Raw genomic sequence first — 21,863 nt, 5'->3', positions numbered from 1 at the left:
GAAAGTAACAACTGAAATATTGAATTTCAGAACCTTATGGTTAATCCGTTGTGAGTAGCGCTTGCAAATCTAAAATAAATTAATAAATAGATAATATGTGAGTAATTGTGCATATTAGAGTCGGCGGGTGTCATATGATTGGATTAGACAGAGTTCATTTAGAAAAGAGATTCAGGCTGGTAGAAGTAACGTCTCTTGTTGCTGTTGATACCTCGTATCTTCTACCTATGACTGGATTTTTATAAATATAATAATAGGCGTCAATATCAAACTCTTAGTTAACATGCTTTTGTTGTCAGTGTTGTTGATCATATCTTCCTTGACGAATATTTTCTTCTCTTTTCTCTTCCTTTTTAACGGCAGCCGGGGAAAGATGTGCTAAGGTTGATGAGGACACGGAACTTTTTACACCTCATCTTGAGCTACCCCATGAGAATCGGGTATGAACACATGCTGGAGAAATGGATCAATGATGATTTGAGGGGAAGTGTTCATCCTTTCTCTGAAAGGCCACTGAAATATGTAAAAGCCCTTATACCACGGAAGATAACAGAAGAGAGCATAAACGGAGGCAGCGTCAGCATGGGGACATCTCTCAAACATGTGCCCCAACCTATTCTCCTCTTAGCTACTCGTCTTGCCATAAACCAACTCACTCAAACATTAACTTTAGACACTCTATCCCATAGTCGGTTGGCCCTTGAGGAGATTCAAAACATCCTGTTTTTGACCAGAGATGATGCAGAAAAACGAACTGTTGTGGCAAACATAGAAGCAAATTCTCGAATTCGTGAAACATTTGGTAATGTCCAAATCATTGATCTGAATCAGATTGATGATGAGACCAAAAGAGAGCAAGAGTTCTTAAATCTTGAAACAAGGCTGCAGCAATCTACCAGTGTAGAGTCGCCGACAAAGAATTATACAAGAAGCAGACAGTTAGTGCTCGTGGTGGATGGAGATGTTGATAAAAAACTAGACCCCCAGAAGGTGAGTTTACCAAATAAAAGAGATTCTGGAGATGTCGTGGTGTTTATAACAACACTATCATCAGGACAGCAAAACGATGAATTGAGTCTGAAAATGGATTTGACGATCAAGACAGAGGACCATTTGTTGCCTTGGGAGGTCTTCTGCAAGAATGTTGGTAGTGAGCTTCTAAATTCATCTATTCACATCCAAAAAATTGCTGTGCAAATGGTGGAGAAATGTGGTGGCCATCTTCTTGCCATCATTCTTATGGCGAAGTCACTGAAAGATATAAAAGATGTTCAAACCTGGGAACTTGCATTGGATAAACTGGGTTATGGTGATCGTGAACCAATAGTGAATGCATTCTTCAACATCATCTGGCCAAATGTAATTTCTGAAACAGAAAAGGTTCGTCTTATAAGGTGTTTGATGGTCCTCAAATCCTCAGATTGGAAGATAAGTCATAGTCAATTGTTTGATTACTGGTTTTCTGAAAAATTAGTGGACACGGAAGGAGAAGCAAAAGGCACCTTACATTATTTCCTGGAATGTTCTGTCTTCTTGAAAACTGAAGAGGCCGTAGGTCGGTATATCCTATTGCCCGAGGGTATTAATCTTATCTTACATGCAATTAGGTTGGAAATTCCTGAGAACTTGAGTAAAGAAGCATCGGTATCAACAATTTCAAACCTCCAAGTTTTAAACTTATCCAACACTCACATGCAAAATTTATATGATGTAAATATCTCTTATGGACATAAAAAATTGAATTTGGAAGGTTGTATGCTGGAAACATTGCCAGAAGCAATATTTGATGATCTCCAGAAGCTTGAAACTTTGTCTTTGGAACACTCTTTGCAACTGCAGAAGCTACCACCACAGATTGCTAAACTTGAGAATCTTACAACATTGAGGTTGGCAGGGTGTAAGCGACTGGAGACACTACCACAAGAAATTTGGGAACTCCAGAATCTTGAGACTTTGTCTTTGGAACATTGTTCACAATTGCAAGAATTGCCACCACAGATTGCTAAACTTGTGAATCTTAAGACATTGAGGTTGGAAGGGTGTAAGCGACTGGAGGCACTACCACAAGAAATTTGGGAACTCCCGAGTCTTGAGATATGTGATCTTTCTGGCACTCAGATTACACATCTTCCGGAGCATTTGAATCTTCCCAAACTAAGAAGTCTGTCTATGGGAAACAACCTTAATTTGAGGAATATTCCGTTCTCATTTTTTGGACATGTGCCTCAACTTATCATCCTTGACCTGTCACGCACTAGCATACATGAACTCCCAAGTTCAATTTGCAATCTAAAGATGCTTAGAGAATTTTATCTAAAAGATTGTGGACTTTTTGTGAAACTTTCACCAGACATTGGCCAACTTGATAATCTTACCACACTTGATCTTGATGGCACTCTGATCACACATCTGCCAGAGGAGATAAAAAATTTGGGCAAGTTGGAAAGTCTATCTCTTTCATTTTATAATGATGATGATTCTAGCTGTGCAATGATTCCTCTTGGTTTTCTATCCCAGCTCAATCAATTGAAAGCTTTAAGGATTGCTGTTAACCCAGACAATAAATGGTGGTTCAAAAACGTTGAACGCATTCTTGCGGAAACCAATGGATTAAAGAAGTTACAAGCATTGGATATGTATATCCCAATTAGAGTTAATTTGAATCTCAAAGAAAGGTGTCTGTCTAGTTTTAGATTCATTATCAGCAATCACAAGCCAGGAATGATGTCACGTGTACCGCCTGCTATTGAAGAGATGTTTAAAGAAAGTAGTCCTAGCTTAAAGTTTGTAAATGGTCAAGTATTTCCAGATGAGGTGAAGTCCATTCTCTCTAAAGCCTGGGCATTTTTTTTGGACCGCCACATGACCATCAACAATCTTGCCCAATTGGGGTTGAAGAATCTGACACAGCTGCAATTATGCATTTTGGCAGAATGTAATGAAATGCGGAGCATTGTAAATTTGGATGGATATGGAGCAAGCTCATACCTGAATGAATCGTTTTGCATGCAATTTTTGACCATATTCTACATGAAAAATCTGAGAAGCATCATTGAAAATCCAAGTAATGTTGGCAATTCCATTTTCCATCAACTGAAGTTGTTGGCACTGCGCACTTGCCCTAGGTTAACTACCATATTCACTGTGGATTCCCTGCAAAGTCTTGACAACTTAGAAGAGCTTATAGTTGAAGATTGTGCCAAAGTAAGTAGCATCATAAGCTGTCCATCCTCCTCCAAACCAACAACGACAACAGGCATTTTCCTCCCAAGATTGAGGAAGTTATCACTTCTCTTTGTGCCTGAACTGACTAGCATTTCAAATGGGGTGTGTATTGGGAAAAGTTTAGAGGAGATGGGACTTTATTACTGTCCAAAACTTCAGAGTCTTTCCACTACAGAATTGTCAATTGAAAGGCTAAAGGTGATAAGAGGAGAAACAAAATGGCGGGATGCACTTAATTGGAGGAGAGAAGAGTGGGGACAAGAAGACGAGCCTGATCAATTCGATAAGGTCTTTGTTCCAATTGATGAAGACCTTGACATCTTCACTCAACTGACAACATACGAGCTGATCACGTCTTTCATTAAAGAAAATGATTCAGGTGACGTTCTATTCCTTCTTTTTGCCGCTACAATTTAATTCTATTGATTGCAAGATTCCTCCTGAACTCACGCTTATGTATGGTAGGAATATATTTTCATCTACTCTAAAATATATCGTAGCCATAAAAATATATTAGTTTTAAATTCCTCACATCATTTTTAGAATAAATTAATAAGTTTTGATAACCTTTTGAATACATTTTAAGAGCTTATGTTGCCTTTTTTTTCCACATATTGATCCTCATTTTTATTACTAATAATATCAATCTTCCAGATTTATTAGTAACCTTCTTAGACTTGCGACTTTTTTCTTAAAAAAAGCAAGATCACACCGAGAAAGTGTATAATACAACCCACTAACTGAATCATGTATTTTGAGAAAGTTAGGACAATTTTGTAGAAAAGATCTTGGAGTTACATATATGACAAAATGTTCATACCTGTATTGATGCTGTTAAAGTTCAATACATAGTTTAAAAGGTTTTTGCCTTTATAGTTTAAAAGGTTTTTGCCTTTAAGCGAGAAAGTTACTCTGATGACACATCTAACAAATTCTTGTACTATTTTTTTTTCCCTCAGAATTACCTGGTCGGGAGTTGAAGGCCTGATCTTTGCCTGCATCTGAGGATTCGAATATTCGATTTTACTTCGCTTTCTCAGATTCCCCATAAAACTGTTGTAATGTTGTTTTGTGTGTTTTGAACTGTTTCCTTTGATCTTCCTGTTTTTAGAGTTGATTTATTGTTCCCGTTTTAAAAGCTTGAACCACTATACTTTCTTTTTAAATGGCAATGCATATGTCAGTGTGTGATGGGATTGTCCTTTATATTGTTCTATGTTAATAGACAGAAATCCTTGTGTGTACTTATGTGAGTTTATCTTATATTATTGTGACTCTCTTGATTTTTTTGTTTCCCATTCTTGCCCATTTCACGTAACGTTCTTAATTCCTTCATATATGGGATTTCCTCAACATCAATAATTAGTGGGCATGCATCTTGCCTTTTTTTCATGGATTTTGTTAGCATTGGAGCACATCAGATGGTAGTCCACTTTAATCAGGCATTAGCCTAGGAATCTTAGACTCGTTTTCAAAATTATTCTTGCTTATATTTCCTCTGTTGAAATTTTCAAATAGTTTGTTTCTGCCTTTCAAGGGGACATTGATTTGATTATTTCATTTTTTACTAGAAATTTGGTAATTTTATTTAAGAAATAATTTTGTGAAGTTCAAAAAATTGTCTACTAGCAATGCTAAAGAAGCCAACTTTAACATATTAATGTAGGTAAAAAACACTGACATATGAATGTTCATGCATAATCTGCATTTATATGTTTTATATTTAGATTATCCTAATTCATTCTCATCTTATTTGATTGGAATAAAAATAAAGTATCTTAAGTACTCTCTGCATTCTCTATTACAAGGGCCAGCTAAAAACTTTTATATCTTTTAACATAAAACCCTTTATAAAAAGTAGTAAGACATTACTACACACACACACACTCTTTAAATGCCCTTCATAAAGTGAGAAAATTAAACTAATATAATTAAGTTTTGGATAAAAATTAATGACTTCACTTAATAGCGGTTTTAACATGTTATAAAATTTTTTTAAAAACATCCCATATTCTCAATTACTTTACACTAATTTTTTAAATGACAATATTATATTAAGTTCTTTATATCTATTATGTTAAATTCTCTAGTCACACTTGACAATATATCCTATTTTTGAGATATTATTATTTAATTATAAATTTACATGAAAAAAAATAGGATACATGACTGTATGTAATTAAAAAACCTGATATAACAGATATGAATAACTTGACCTTAGTATTTTTTTGCCCCAATACGTGGGATATAAACTAAAAAGGTCTTGTAATAATAACGGAGGACGTGCATAAAGTATCTTAATAATAGTGATTGCCTGGACAGGAAGTTGAGATTAATAATTGGACTTGGTCAAATTTAAGTAATGAAGCAAATATATAGACTTTTTCTATCATGAACAAACTTATTTTAAAATTCAGTAAATGAATTCTTAAGATAATCGGTCAAAAAAATTCTTAAGATAAAAATTATTATTGGTGTTTTAGTGGGAGAAGAGCGCTTCCACTAACTAATTTTCTGTCTACTTCCTTGCCACTTAATTTCTCTATAATTAGATTAACTTTTAATGGTTAAGATTTAAAATTGATTAAAAAGATTATTATAATATTAAATATGATAAAAATTTATCATTTTAAACTACTAATATCAAATTTCAACAGTATAAATTTATTTATCTATTTTTTATTATTTATTATTTAATATTTTAATTGTTTTTTATAAAATAAATCTCAAACGTTTAAATTTTGCTCTAATGACAGAATATTGAGTTGAAAGGAAGTGGAGACATTCTTTTCCTTCCTTTCTTGCTTGTGTAACAGCCATGTTTTATTCCTTCCTCTCCACCTCATCGGCGCACCTGGCGCTCTCTCTTCCGTCTCGTCTTCTTCCCTTTCTCTTTTTCTGCTCAATCCTTCCATCCCCACTTAGCCAAGAATCAGAGACCCGACTTAGCCGGCCACCTCCTCCACCATCCTCCATGCATTATTACCTGCGGCTTTGAAGGCTTGAATCCCATGGAGCATTGATCACCGGAGTCCAAGTCGGAATCCTCGCATCGCAAGAAGACCAAACAACCTCGCTGCAATTCACAACACAAGATGCACTTTCCCTGTTTTTTGCCGATGTTTTTCCAAATCCTTACCCTGTGCCTTCGGCCGCGGACATTGGAGATCCGTGGACTGTGAATACTTCGCCAGAAAATACTCCCTTGGCCTCCTGTTTGCCTCCCAGACCTCTCGTTCTGGCTTCTGGTATCCCTCGTCGCCGTTGCCGTTTCTGTCTCAGGCTAGACATCACCGAGTTTACAATGCATATTCTCTCAATCTGCGAGCAATTTTCATTTTTTCAATCCTCATCCTAATTACGGAACCATCGCTTCTTGAGCCCATTCTAGTTAGGTTGCTACACCCACGACCGCGTCCTCCAAGCATCGAAGACTCCTCTGAAACGTCCAAAGCGCAAGGTTATCGGAAGAGGTTGGATACTTTAATCACATTCAGATTCTAATAGATTCGATTTTGTGGCTGAATGAATGGATTCTTTCTCCTGCATTTTTTTTCCCTTTTCGTTGTTCTAATCGATTTAGGCGAAAATTTTTAGTTGGAATTCTTTGTTGCATGTGGTGAGTCTTTAATCCTCTGAATACATTACGATGCTGACAACTCTGTTCCTCTACGACACTAGTAGCTTTATATAATGCCCTTCAAGTTAATCTTCCTTTCATTAAGTTTCAGAGAGAAAACGAAGAAGAGAGAAGGGAAAGGAGGATGAGATGTGATGATGAATGGCTGCCATGTAGGCCATTATAGTCAAAATTAAAAGTTAGTGGGATTAACTCAGGGCATAAATGCTACAAATTAATAGTTTCAAGATGTTTTAAAGCTTAAAAAAAGAAAAAAAGTTTTGGATGCTTAGTGCTCCTCGGCATAGTGCTCTTTAGCATGTATTTTCAGGATATTTTAACACCTTATCCTCTCAAAATAAATGTTTTAGTGTTTTACAAAACAAAACTTTTCTCATACATTATACAGCATAAAATTACTGACATAAACATGCAATATAGTGAGAAATATGTCTATCTAACGCCCACGTTTATGGGCTGCAGAAAAGGTTAATAAAAAAGGTGTCCATTTTCATGTAAATTTTCAAGTGGCAGAGAAAAGTGGTATATTTTTCTTAAATTATAAGGTACAACAAAGTTGTTTAAAGTTTCATTCTGAATCCATTGTGCCTTTCCCCATCAGAAAGAGACAGTGCTTGTATCCCTTTCTTTGAAATAGGAGAAACATACAGTGCTATTAGATGGACACATTAGAGCTGCGCATAAAGGTTGGTAGGATGCCTTGAAATATGTTCATAGGATGGTCCTGAGAATAAAATACATTTCGGACATTCAGTGAATTGGTGTGACAAATATTCGTATTGAATTTTTGGTGTCTCTTTTCTGCATGCATAATTCCCTGTTTAACATCGACTGCTTGATCTCCTATTATTTAGAATGGCCATATAGCTGGTGTGGATTTCCATTTTAAATACCAGTATGGTAGGAAAATTGTCTGTGGATCATAAAATGGAACCCTTTTACTGTATTCATGGGGATATTTTCAGGATGTGGCACTGGTTTGCAAATGATGAAGTGAATTATTCTTATATGTAAAGCACACAAACAAGTTGATTACATAGAGAGCATGTCCTGATCAAATGCAAATCAAAATATTCAATCAAATACATAACTGCAATTCCAATGATTCACCTACAACTATAGGTGGTTCAATTTCCATCTCCCAATACTTTATCTTCCTTCTGACATCATATTTTTACATATATTCATGGGTCTTTTTAATTCAATGATGGGCTGCTGTGATGCATCCGTTTGTTTCTCGAGGCAACTTGAAATTCTCAGTTCAAACAATTGCGGAGGACTCAAGTGAAGCATGCCTTGTAGAAGACCCTATTATGGACAATATATACTTGCAGAAACTCACTGATACGAAATTGAGTGTAGGTTGGGATAATTATAATGAAACAGACCTTGATCTTTGTCCTATAAATTAAAATCTGTACTTTTTCTCTTCATTTGTGAATTATTCATGAGCAATAGCAAAACAAGGATTATTTCATTTTCACTTTGCATTGTTGAGCTTTTTGCATATATTCCACGAATTTGTACTAATGGACTTCAGAATTCATCCTATGTATTTTTCACAAGCCTTTTTCACAATTTATAAGTGATTTTTTTTTTCAAAACTTCAAAAACTTTTTTACCTCACAAATTCCTAGCAAAATTTGAAGAATCCATCTAACAATAGAAAATTTAATTGTTTTTTACCCAAAAAAAAAAAAGGAGTGGAGAAAACGGCATAATGTGCTGTCCCTTTAAAAATCATAAGATAAAGAAGCGTGAACTTTTTTTTGTGGATATTCAGATTGTTTCTTTGATAATAAGTCTGTTCTGTTCCTTTTCTTTTTCTTTTTTTCTTTTTAAAAATCTCTCAAAATATCATTTCCTCGTCAAAAGGTTCCACCTTAAGAAAGAATAAGATTATCCAAAAAAATTTAGAAGCTTTAGATTTTATCCTAATTAATGTCCTTGTTTTAATCAAATTAACATGTGCGTTTTTTAATTTATGATTTGTCTTCTAACTGATTCTTGTTAATAACATTTTATTAAGCTTTAAAATTCAATTATTATAAGTTAATTATGTAACATCCCAAACTTTAAAGTGAAAATAGTGCTCTTAAGGAGGACATAGGATTAAGCAGTATGTCCAAAAGAGTAGGATAAAAGATTGAATAAGGAGAAATTAAATTATCTACTTGGTTTTATATAAAACAAATGAATAAATAAACTTGCCAATTTTAAAATTTAATTAACATTAAAAAAATCACAATATTGTTTGTGCATCTATAATAGAAGATAACGATAAATCACTCACATAATTTACATGTATATTTGAAAATGAACAAAAAGATAATAAAATATTAAAAAAATCAGAAAAATCAGATTAAATCTTATAATATCTCAAATTTCTTTTAGTCCTGTATGTTATACACCCATAATTGTCTTCTATATATTTCTAAATTCTCATTAGGTCATACTTTTATGATACCTGATTGAAAAATCAACCTTTAGTAAATGCTGCAAAATTGTTTGGATGATCTCTCCATTTATTTTCAATGAGAGATGGATGTTAGGAAGCATGGACATGTCTTGCTTCAATTCTGTAAATTGAGTTCCTGAGAGATAAATCGATATGTCATCTATATGTAAATCTCTTATTATGCAAACAGAATTTGGCTTGGATTGAAGAATTATTGGGTTCGTGTAATTCACCTAAGCCACTCGGAAATCAGATTGAGTGAGATACATATATGCCTCTAATCTGTATTAGGCTTTAATGCCAAAACGAATCTAAAACCATTTGAAGGGTTCTTTTTTTTTTTTTTTTAACATGTCAAAAGAGACTCCAATCTCACATCAATTGATATCAAAGACACACTAAGCATCCGGGCATACAAATATATAACTGTGTGTGTGTGTAACCATGTCAACTGCGATAAACCAGGCCAATGCATGCAAATAGTTTCACCACTGCTTAATTGCATTGCAAATAAAAAGAACTAGAGTTTATTTGTAAGCTTGACTTTATTTCATCTATCTCTAAAATCAGTAACAGGAGTAGTGACGCTAGCACAAAAGCCTCCCCTGTACCAGAGCCAGTTTTACTTTACAGTGTAAACCCGAGAGGCAAGTCGGCATCCAATTCGGATCTCGAGTCATTTTCTACTATGGAACATTGTATTAAATCTTTAGCGAATGAAACATATAACTACAGTGCAGACATAACTTGAACTGGCTTTTTCTAGTCACACAGGAATTTACAATTCCACATCTGACCAATCCGACAACCCTCTTCTTGAGCAGATTGCGCAGCCATCCACTAAGGATTTGTTTGAAATGATACACCCATATCTTCTTCTATATATTTTTAAATTCTCATTAGGTCACACTTGTTATCTACTACCTCCGGTCCTAATTATAAGACCCAGTTGACTAATTTGAAGAAATTAAAAAAGTAAGTTAAGTTAGTTATTTGTAATAAATAAGTGTTGTCATTCCTAAAATATCCTTGCTAATTAAGTGTATTAGCTAAAACTATCATTATTAGAAGGACTATCTTGGAAAAAAATGTATAAATATGAGAGACAAAATGGATTGAGGTCTTATAATTAAGACCAAACTAAAAGTCAAACGGGGTCTTATATTAAGGACAGGAGCTAGTATGATACTTGTTTGAAAATTCAATATTTTGTAAATATTGCAAAATTGTTTGGCTACTCTCTTGGATGTTCTCTCCTTACGTTTTTAATGAGAGTCGGATTTGGATTGAGGACCATATGAGCATGGAAATCTGTTCATTCCTTGTTCACTGAAATAGCAACACCAAATAGCATAGATTTGCCAAATGCCCACGGAAGAAAGAAAATGCGAGAAATTTGCAAGGCGTTGAGGGCAGTCTCTGTACCATCGACAGCCGCTTGATGCAAGAGTGCTAACAACAGCTATTTACTGTCAGGGTCAGTGTTCGAGTCCCATTGCTATGGTTCTATGTTAAAACCTTCTACAAGTCAGCAACTTATAACTGAAGAGGTCTTGGTTCCACTCTCATTGAAACTGATCACCATCTTATTTTATTTGCTTCTCGACTGCCAAGAGGCGAAAGGAAGATGGAAATATACATGGCAGAGCGACCTCAAAAGTTGGAGGTTAATCATTCTAGGAATCAGGGACACGTCACGCTTCAATTTGCGTATAAGTTTTGGGCTGCTTGTTCAATAACCTTTCAAGTACAGATTAAACTTGTGTTGTCGAGTGTTAGGCTTCTTGCTCGTGAGTCTTCTTCATCGTAAAGGTTCCTAGATCGCTGTCATAAACAGCATAATATTATGTTACAGATGCCTTTCTGTACTTTCAGTTATTAGTATATCAAAAGTTTATCATTATGTCTATAGTGGTTCTAGTTTCTATTTTGCTTATTTGGTTCATGCAAGCTCGAAAATTTTTAAGACACCGCAATTTATCCAAAATAAACGTTACATCAATTATAAATATATAAATTTATTATACATCAGCTATATTTTTTTAAATAAAATTCTCATCATTGCACGTAGTCTAAAAAATAAGCCGCATTATTTTACGGTTCATGACAATGCAATTTGTTAAATTCTTTCATAATATATATATATAGAAGGTTTGCATCAAACTGTCTGTGTATATTACTAACCCCTCTGGTATTAAATATAAGATTAAATATATTTAGGATTAGATGTAATATTAAAAAAATAAATTACTATTTGTAGGAAACTAGCCCCCTTAGACCTTGGTACAATAAATTACTATCAAATAATAAGAGAAGAATCTCTACCGAATTCCTTTGTTTTACGGGCCCGAGAATTGAACCAAAATGTTAAAATTCAGAAAGGACAATTACATCATACATGACCCGGGCCCATCTAAGAATCAAATATATCCATCTAAGAATAATCTACGACTATATATAAATTCGTAATATTATGTATATTGATATTTACCTTTTTGGACCAACATATATTGAATATTTGTCTCAATAATGACTATAAAATTAAAACCCCTCAGTAAGAGGTGGAAATGAAAAAGACCATCGTTGGTCTCGCCTGGCCAATTTAAAAACAGGAGTAGACATGGGTCTTTTTAAAGGCCTAATCCTGCTAGATGTGCTGGGCCTGTTACACTTTTTTTTTAATATATTGGTTATAATTTTAATTAACTATGTTTTATTTGCTTATTAATCTTAATTTTAGTCACCCAAAAAATTATGTATAAATTGTCAAGCAAGTAAAAGCTATATATAGTCTAGGGAATACTTAGTACAAACCATTTAAATTTTGAAATTATGAAAAGAGTTATACACATACATATGCAGTTTCTGGATATATGCATTTGAGCTGTACCCATAGTTTGAACCGTAATCTAGGAAATACCAAAAATCTAAAAATTACCAGTGAATAATAACCCGATAAAATTTTAATTTACGAGCTTATTTCATGATCTATTTGAATCATAACATTTTCGGATGTGTACTAAAAGGAGTAAACGGAAGGATGTTTCATTAGGTGCTCCTTTATGTATACTTTCAGAGTATTTAAACACCTTATTTCATAAATATTTAAGACAAAATAAATTAATATCTTATATTTAGTATTTTCAAATTTCTCAATAATATATTAACTATTTTTATAATTTTAATATTTCTCTTAAAATTGTCACATTATATACATTATTATTTAACAAAATTTGTGTCTTTTTGGTCCTTTTACTTAAAACTTACTTTTATACTCTATATCCAAACAAGTTTCAATTTCTTAGCTGACTTTTCTACTAATATCAATCCAAATATAAATCACATTATCCTAACTGGTTTTTATCCTAACTCACACTTACAAAAGCTAAATGAAATAAAAATCACTTTTGTCACCTTTAGTACAAACATATTATATGTTGCTACATCCCATGCTAGGCTGGAGAATGGGCTGAAAATTTTAGTCTGGGATGATAATGGACAATCAATTGATAAGAGTCAATGTTGTTTATAAGAAAGTTTTCTACAACATTTAAGTTTAGTCTTAATTTGTAATGCGTAACTCACTAGTTACAATCAATTTCATATTGCTCTATTTTCAATGTTGTTTATAAGAAAGTTTTCTACAACATTTAAGTTTAGTCTTAATTTGTAATGCGTAACTCACTAGTTACAATCAATTTCATATTGCTCTATTTAAATAAGGGATTAAAGTTTATCTAGCATCTTAAAATATTTTTTTCAGATTCATACAGCATTTCAAAGTATTTTGCTGTACATTTAGAATCCTGAAGTATTGTATGGGTATGTCCAGCACCCTAACACATTTTTTGGCCTTAATGTTGAATGCACCAAAAAAATATTTTAAGATGCTAGATGCGTATGAAAAAAATATTTTAGGATACTAGATGTAGAAAAAAATATTTCAAAGTGATGGACGCACTTGAAAGAATAACTTAATAACTAATGGTGTCGGATGCATCTCGCAATATATTTAGGCATGTTGGATGCACCTTAACCCTCATATAAACCCCAACAATCTTCTTTCTCTATAGTGAGCTATGAAATATATTACAATACTCCATTTATTTCAAGGAACTTCTTGGACGCCCACACTGATTATGCACAATTGATCCACGACTATGGGTGTTTTTACACAGCGTTTGCAAAGGAAAAAGCCACGTACCCACTTTTTATGTGCTGATTGGTCCTCCCAAAAGGAATCGTGATTCTAATTCTTTATAAGTTATTTTTAACATATTTTATTAGATAAAAATAAAAGTCTTAAACCTGGGACCATCGTAACAGCATGATGAAAACAAAGCAAGGCAACCATTTTGCCAAAAGACAAACGGGAAGCAAGGGCACAAGATACTTTATTGGGAAATTCTGAAAAGATTTATCCTTCAATTTCAAAATCTCAAAAAAAATCAGATGAATTTAACAAATTTTCAATTAGTCATAATGACTAAATTGGATTTTTGAACTATTAGTGAATATATAATTTTGCTTTTTTTTTTTTTTTTTTTTAAAACGCAAGCCACTCTCACTGGCCGACTGTCCGCTACCCATAAGGCTGACTTACGGGTTTTTTTTTTAAAAAAATAAAGAACAATATTATAGACTCACCAACATTTCAAAATTTCAATTTAAAATTCTTAAGATTTTGCAATTACTTCATGTCATCATTTGGGATTTTGCAAATTCAAGAATCATTTTATTATAATTTTCCCGACTTTATTTCATTAGATAGGAGATTCACGTACATAGAACCAAAGCCTAAAGTAGTAGAGAGTGCCTAGGCTTTGTCGTTCGCATAGCATTAAGCACAAGAGGAACATTTATCATAGCAGAAATTGGCAGTGTCAGCACTGCGACACTGCGGAGGATAAGCACAGGAGGAATATTTATCATAGCAGAAATTGGCAGTGTCAGCACTGCGACACTGCGGAGGATAAGCACAGGAGGAATATTTATCATAGCAGAGATTGGCGGTGTCAGCACAGCGACACTGGGGAGGATATGAGCAAGGGTAGTGACAGGCCTTGCAAGCAGGGGGGCAAGCTTCTCCGACGTCGCCGCAGTGGCATTGAGGAGAGCTTGACTCTGTGCAGAGGGACTTGTTGCAGCAGGCTGTGCAGAAGGTCTTGTTGTAGCAGGCTGCATCAGCGAAAGCCATCAGGAACAGAACCGCACCCACCATCATCATCGCCGGCTTCTTGCTCAGAACCATCTTCTCTCTCTCTTAGGGGGGGCTTTGTGTGTTTGAGTTTTGATTTGTGTGAAGTGACGAGCAGACAGGGAGGCTTATTTATAACTCAATTACTCGTATATATGAAAGGGGCAGCGTATAAAAATTAGGGTCCACAACGTAAATATGGAGCCATCCGTGTAGACTTATCTCTTTTCTGTGCTAGATGCCTTATGTACTGTAGATGTTTTCAAGGAGTGGTGTTGTATAAGGTTCTTTTACATTTACTGCTATTTACAACACAATTTTAATGCATCAGAACTTTAAATATTATTACCTATTAAAATTTAATAATTTTTCAATTTTATTTTTATTTAATATATATTATATTTTTTAAAAATGACAGCAGTTTACGACGTAATAAATTAGAAGTAAAATTGGATCTCCGTATAATATTCCGTAAAATTTGAAGGACTGTAGTGGTTCTCAAATGGCCTTTAAATTTGAGAAATTGAGTGGATTAAAATCTCATGAGTTTACTGTAGGTTATTGTGGAATTAAACCGAATCAGGATAAATCTTTATGTGCGACTTTCTATATCCTTTGTCTTATATTACGCGCATGCCTGTTTTCCCATCTCAAGTTTGCATCTTCATGATCGTTTGATTTTGTGCTGGGTCTAACTCGTTTCAAAATAGGTTGTGCATTTCATTTAAATTTTTTTGTGTCGCCTAAATCACTCTCTCTTGGGCGCCAGCCTTCCCATCAACGCCCAGAGATGGCTACTGATACAAGTATTGCTTATGTAAAATAATATGAATCAAACTACGTTAATTGCTCCAATTATAGTAGTTCAAGTGTTGTGCTGCAATTTTCTAATTATTCGTATAACCGGGGCAAATTATGTATTTTTACAATATAAGTATCTTAATTATTTGAGCAAACAAAAATTATATCATGTTTATTTTTGATAAATTGTCTTCTGTGAAAGACAGATGAAGCTGGAGTATCTAAATAAAAATTATCAAAAAAATATTTTAAAAATATAGTTTTAATTTTAACATATTTTATTGAAAATAGTGTTATAAAAATAAAAAAGGTTGAATTATAAGAACACTTAAATTACCCTATAAACTCTTTTGCTGAAATATGAGGCCACGATGAGGAGCCATGTAAAAGAAAGCAAAACCAGACTACTTAATGTTGGTAATCAAAACATGATTTTTACGTACGCATGAGTCGTAGAAATTTTATAATGATACTAACGTGCTTTTATAATTAAGGATGTAATAGAAAAAATGTTAATAAATGTTAGCATTTCAGTTTCATATATTAATAAATTAATTACGCATCAGGTGGATGCTAAAACAGGACACGTGGAAGGCCGAGATTTAGAGAACAAAAGAAGTTGGGGGAAGGTTCTGGTTAACCAATGAATTTTGGAAGGAGGTGCTACGTTCTAATTTTCCGGCTCGCATTGATTGTTGCACAAGTGAATCATCATGATATAAATCATTTTAACTAATTCACTAAATTCTTCACTGGTTTGCACCTTATTTATCTAATTTATAAGTCACTCTCAACATGTTTTATATAAACCAAACAAAACTTTAAACTTATTAACTCTCATTTAAAATTGAATAACTTTCCAATTTTATCCATATCTAATATACGTTATATCTGATATAAACAAAATCAATACAATAATAAATGAGAGATAAAATTATACATCCATATAAAAAGTTTCTCTCAGTGCTTTATAAATAGAACAAAAAAATATCTTTTTTCTCTGCCTTATAAATAGAACCAGAGGAGTATATTCTAAGAAAAATGTTAATGTAAACCCGGCAACTCCCACTTTCCATTTTAAATTCATCTAATCAATTACTACTTCCAGTGCTAAATATAAAAGCTAGTTAACTAATTTGAGTAAATTAAAAAAACTAGTTAAGTTAGTTATTTGTAATAAGTATGTGTTGTCTTTCCTAAAATATTCTTGTTAATCAAGTGTTTTGGCTAGAATTACTATTATTACAAGGACTGTCTTAAAAAAAATAAATAAAAATAAGAGACAATGAATTGGGATATTATATTTAGGACTAAAATAAAATCAAATAATATCTTATATTAAAGATCAAAAGTAGTATATCAGAATGACAATTCCTCATGCTCTTATAAGGTCAAGGATAGGTACAATTGTCTCCTCACTCCTGATGGTAGTAGAACTGATGATTTATAGAACTTTTTAGGAAGCTTTCTCCCCCGTTTAAACAACAACTATTTGTTTGGAAGCTCCTTCATAGTGCAGTAATCTTAGTGTGATGTTCCAAATAATCACCACTTGAATACTTCTAGATCTTGTCCTTCTGGATGTGCAGCAGAAGAGACTTTGGATCATCTATTTATTTCTTGTCCACTCAGCAGATCTCTCTGGTTTGGGTGCTTCTCAGTGAGAATCCCTCAATGATTTTTCAGAATTTAAGAGTTGGTTAGAAGATACTCTTATTTGTCAGACAGAGATGGTCCCTCTTCCTTAGTATGTGGAATTATTTGCCTCCTCAACATTGTATGGAGGAAAAGAAATTTGACTACATGATGGTAAATGTAATTCTCCATTAGTCACAGTCAAAGATGTTTTCAACCTTCACTCCTTCTCTGCCTTAGCTTTCACAGAGCCAATTCAAGATAACAAAAGCAGCGTCCTATGAACCCTCTTCTCGATTCTCCTCTTTCTCTTAATTACCACCATGCCTGCACGATACAGGAAGCACCAGCCATAGACAAAGCTACTCAAATTAGTACTCCCTCCAGTTTAAAATATAAGATAAATTTTGTTGGACAGATCTTTTTTTTTAATAAGATAACATTAATTTTTGTCTAAATATAATGAGGTTTTTTTTTATTTTAGCGATAACATATATTTTCTTTATTTTTTGATTCATTTATTACGTTTTCTATTTATTCTTTTTATTAATAAGGATATATTTTAAAAAATATGCTTACGTTGCACATTTATTATTTTAAACGTAAATAAATAAAATTTATCATATATTTTTTGAATCAGAGGCAGTACAAGATTGTGGTGGGACCAAGACATCAAGGCTTCAAATGTCGCATCACCTTCTAATCGAAATTTATTTCTTGGCCCACTCCGAAGAAATATCGAGCTCTGGCGAGAAAAACGTATTGTTGTGTAGAGCCTGTTTCAGTTGAATGACAGGTCATTTCTTGGCCTTAGAAAAGTATGACAGTACATTGACTATTTTTTTAATTAAAAATAAGTTTTAGTTAGTTGATTATCAAGGAACTCAACGAGATTAACGTGAGCTTTACGGGTTCGAAGAATCCTTTTATAAATTACTCCTCACTAATAAATTTTTTTATCGGATATCCCCAGAGGAACTACTCACTAATAAATCTCGTATTAACCATGTTTAAGGAATTGGACTATTTTAAATTAGAGACGTACACAAATATCAACAACATACTCTTTTGGTTCTTTTTATAAAATCCTAATAACCAAATTATGTGGTTTAAGAAATTAAATTGGTAAAAAATATATTTAATGTTTAGATAACTCTAAATTAAATCTCATAAAAAGAATGGAGCCAGTTTAAAAATTAGGACCTTATAAAAATAAGAAAGTATGATTAAATTTATGACCTCTTGTTTATACAAGCACTTTCATGTCACTAGGCATTTTTTAACAAAGGACGAATTAATTTACATTTATCATGTTTTTAATATAAAAGATACTTAAATAATTTACTTAATTAATTTTAAAAAACTAAGAAAGCTAAACAAATGATTTAATTTTAACAAATGTGACATGGTTTCTCTAAAATGTTGCTATGTATTATTAAATTATATACCTGCCTATAAGTTAAATAAATTAATTTTAAAAATAAAAAAATATAAGAAATAAAATTAATTAAAGTTTTCATAATAATCAAAATCAATTTTCTAATTTAGAATTGAAGAATTATTTAAAAGGAGTTTGGTTCACGTGCCTTTTTATAAGGCCCATTTTCATTTTGTCCAAATATCATTCTAATTTTTTTTTAATTGTCACTTGTACAAAGAGATTTTAGTTCTTTTAAATTATCATTTGTAGGAAGGAATTTTGGTCCTTTTTATTTTTCACTTATACTTTTTTTACTACTTCATTTTTAATCCTATCCGTATTAATTAAATTAAGAGAGACTAATCTAAAGGTGAAGAGAGATGTTAGCTATTTAATAAAGGTAAAAGTAAAAGATTTGACGCATTTAATGATTTTATTGGCATGTGAGAAATTACTATAAGTGACAATTCAAACAGACCACAGTGGGATTAAACAAATTTTTACCCATTTTATCATTAATTAATATACTCTATCTTGTTATCGTTTTCCCATACATTCTCTCTTATCTTTTTTTTTTCACTCTCACTTACTTACTTATAAATAATAAGGACATATTTGAAAGAGAGAAAAATACTTTTTATGTATTTATTATTTTTAATTAATTTTAATAATTTTTTTAAACCACACAATTTAGTTATTTGAAGCTAATAACAAAGGATGTCAAAAGTTAATTGTAGCATTTGTATTCATGATGGGAGCCATTTGACTTACGGGTGCAAGCTACAATAAGTTATGGTGAAAATTTGATCCTTCTAGTTGTTGAAACGTTGAGAGAGAAGAAATTCAAAAAAAAAAAAAAAGGGTCTCACCTTTAAAAAATTTACAAGTCACATCCAATCTTATACTTTTTCTGGTTTAAAATAAATCTTTGAAGGAGCTTGATTTTCTTTACAAGCTATTGCATACATGTCAATTTTTTTTTTTATATATTTATTGTCTTTAACTAATACTATTTCTGATCCTAATTATAAAATATTATTTATAGTCTACAAACGAGGTTTAATAATTACGACCGGAGGTAGTATTAACCAATATTTTGAGTTGTGTTATTTAGTTATTTGACGCTCATTCTAAAATGAAGTATTATGTAAATTTATAACTTTTTATTTTTTTAATTATTAATCCAAACAATTTTATTTTTACCAACTAACTTATTTACAAAAATCAATTTAAATATAAATCACATTTTACAGTGTAACTTTTATCACATCTTAAATTCTTAAAAGCACAATTAAAAATAAATCGCCTTTTCCTTCTCCGAATCCAAATGACCCTTTGGTCGTCGTGGGGCTTAGGTATGTCCCTTGCATACATTTCCTTGCTTCCCAGCTAAAACACCAACTAATGTTTCCATGTTTGTTTTTACTACATCTGTCGTGATCTGCATGTTTGCGCCTTGCCATGCCAATAATTGAGACTTGACAGTTCTTCCCTTCATTGTCCATTTGTCAGATGATGCACGCATGTATGGATCATTAAATCAAACTGCCTCTGTTTATACCAAGTGGATCCATAAAGAAATTAGATGTGCAACTACCACTTTTAATAGCGAGTTAGAAGTCAACAACGTTAGGTGAAAATTAAAATTAATTAAAAGAATAAATATATATAAAAATTGGCCATTATATTTTTCCTAAGTATGTCTCTATTTAACAAGGAAGCATATGAGCAAGAGAAATATTATTAATGAGATAAATGATGAAATAAAATGTAGGATGAGAAAAAATATGGAGAAAGAATAAAAAAATTAATTAGGGACAAAAGGAGCTTCGATGCCTCTAAGTAGGATCTCATAAAAATAACCAAAACATTCTCATAAAAAGTATGGGGGGAGTTACAAATTTGTTGGGGGATTAAGTTTTCAAAAGTTCTATTTCCTTACAAAATGGATTGAAATTATATATCTTTGGCCCAGTTTGAAAAATCTTTTTAAGGGGGTCTACTTCACAAAATTACAGATGTTTTCTCTTCAGAATATCTATTCACTGTGACTTTAGATTAGAACCATTAATCCTATATCTTTGTTGTTTGGTTTCAATTTATAATTATACACATTATTATCACCTATTTTTAATCATTATTAGTCGCGAATCTAAAGTCATTAAGTTTGACGCAAATTAGCGAGTCTATCTACTAATGAGGATTGGGTCTAGTGAAAAAGACTAGTCTCTCACAACATGATGAACCAAGGTTCGAATTCCAGTTAAGAGAGGTGTCCATATTTAGTACCTAACAATATTTCGAATAGAATTGCCTCTAATAAGAGGACACTTATGTTTTAGTAAAAAAAAAAAAAAGTAAGTCTGTCTTGAAATCGTGTCTTCAAATGTCTCGTTACGAGGCAAAAGAAAGGAGATCTCCTTCACATATTTCTGATCAAAGCTATCTTTCTTGGGCCCAGTTTTAAAAATCAAAATAAGGGGCATATTTCATGTTGTGATATTTGTGAGGGTGTGTCAAAAAAAATCCTATATTACTTGAGAATGTGGGAAAATAAAAACAAATTGAGTATTAATCATGATCAGATTTTCTTATTATTATTAGAAATAAGAAAATCAAATGTTAAAGAGTTTTAATGTCATAAATAGATTTTCAATACCTTAAAAATTTAAAAGTGGCCCATTAAAATCATAAACGGTTGAATCATTCAAATTGCTGAACAGATTTTATATTTATTAATGGGATAATTAATCCACAGCTTCTTATAGTTTCAACTAATTTTGAATTAGGTCCTTATAGTTTTTTTTCTTTTTATCAGGTCCTTATACTTTCACTTGTTTTTAATTAGGTCCTTGTATTTATTTTTCTTTTTATCAAGTCCTTATAAGTTCACCTTATTTTTAATTAAGTCCCTGAATTTTTTATTATTTATTTTATAAATTCTAATAGTACTATTATATAAACATAAAATAGTATATATTATTTAATATTAGTTTATAAACAATAATATTCTAAACATATTGAATTATTATAATGATTTTAATTTTTTCAGCAAAAAAATTAATTGTTCTAAAAAAATTTCCTGAATTAATTAATTCTATCACTTTTTTATTACATAATTATTAATTTAATTTTAATTATTAATATTTTATATTTCAGTATTACTCTATTTAATTAAGCTTATATTTAATTAATAAATAAAAATTAAAACTACATGGACCTGATTAAAAATTTAGTAAAATTATAAGGACTTAATTAAAAGAAAAATAAATATAAGGACCTAATTAAAAAAAGGTAAAAGTATAAGGACCTGATAAAAAGAAAAAAAACTATAGGGACCTAATTCAAAATTCATTGAAAATATAAGGACTTGCGGATTAATTAACCCTTTATTAATTGTTTAACAATTTATTTAATTTAATGTTTAATGCCTTTAAATATTTGAAATCATGAACGGTGCTTTTAATCATTTTAATTGTAATATATT

The 21,863-nt window shown here is 32.0% G+C and overlaps 2 protein-coding genes across 2 annotated transcripts; one reads left to right on the top strand and one right to left on the bottom strand.

The window, feature by feature from the left end:
• The first annotated feature begins 371 nt into the window (after positions 1 to 371).
• On the top strand, positions 372 to 4,503 carry LOC114723019 (disease resistance protein RPS2-like). Its single transcript, XM_028909162.1, has 2 exons — positions 372 to 3,604; positions 4,185 to 4,503. Exons 1-2 carry the CDS (start codon positions 388 to 390, stop codon positions 4,211 to 4,213), a joined length of 3,246 nt encoding a protein of 1,081 aa, XP_028764995.1. The 5' UTR covers positions 372 to 387; the 3' UTR covers positions 4,214 to 4,503.
• Positions 4,504 to 14,163: 9,660 nt separating this feature from the next.
• LOC114723027 (seed trypsin/chymotrypsin inhibitor TI5-72-like) lies at positions 14,164 to 14,574 on the bottom strand. Its single transcript, XM_028909169.1, has one exon. The coding sequence runs from the start codon at positions 14,572 to 14,574 to the stop codon at positions 14,164 to 14,166; it is 411 nt and encodes a 136-aa protein (XP_028765002.1).
• Between the last annotated feature and the right edge of the window lie 7,289 nt (positions 14,575 to 21,863).

The sequence above is a fragment of the Neltuma alba genome, unplaced genomic scaffold (genome assembly GCF_004799145.2).
Source record: "Neltuma alba isolate B1F8T4 unplaced genomic scaffold, ASM479914v2 tig00012118_pilon, whole genome shotgun sequence".
In the NCBI taxonomy this organism is placed as follows: domain Eukaryota; kingdom Viridiplantae; phylum Streptophyta; class Magnoliopsida; order Fabales; family Fabaceae; genus Neltuma; species Neltuma alba.
The sequence above is the reverse complement of the archived record's forward strand: the minus strand, read 5'-3'. Positions and strand labels throughout refer to the sequence as shown.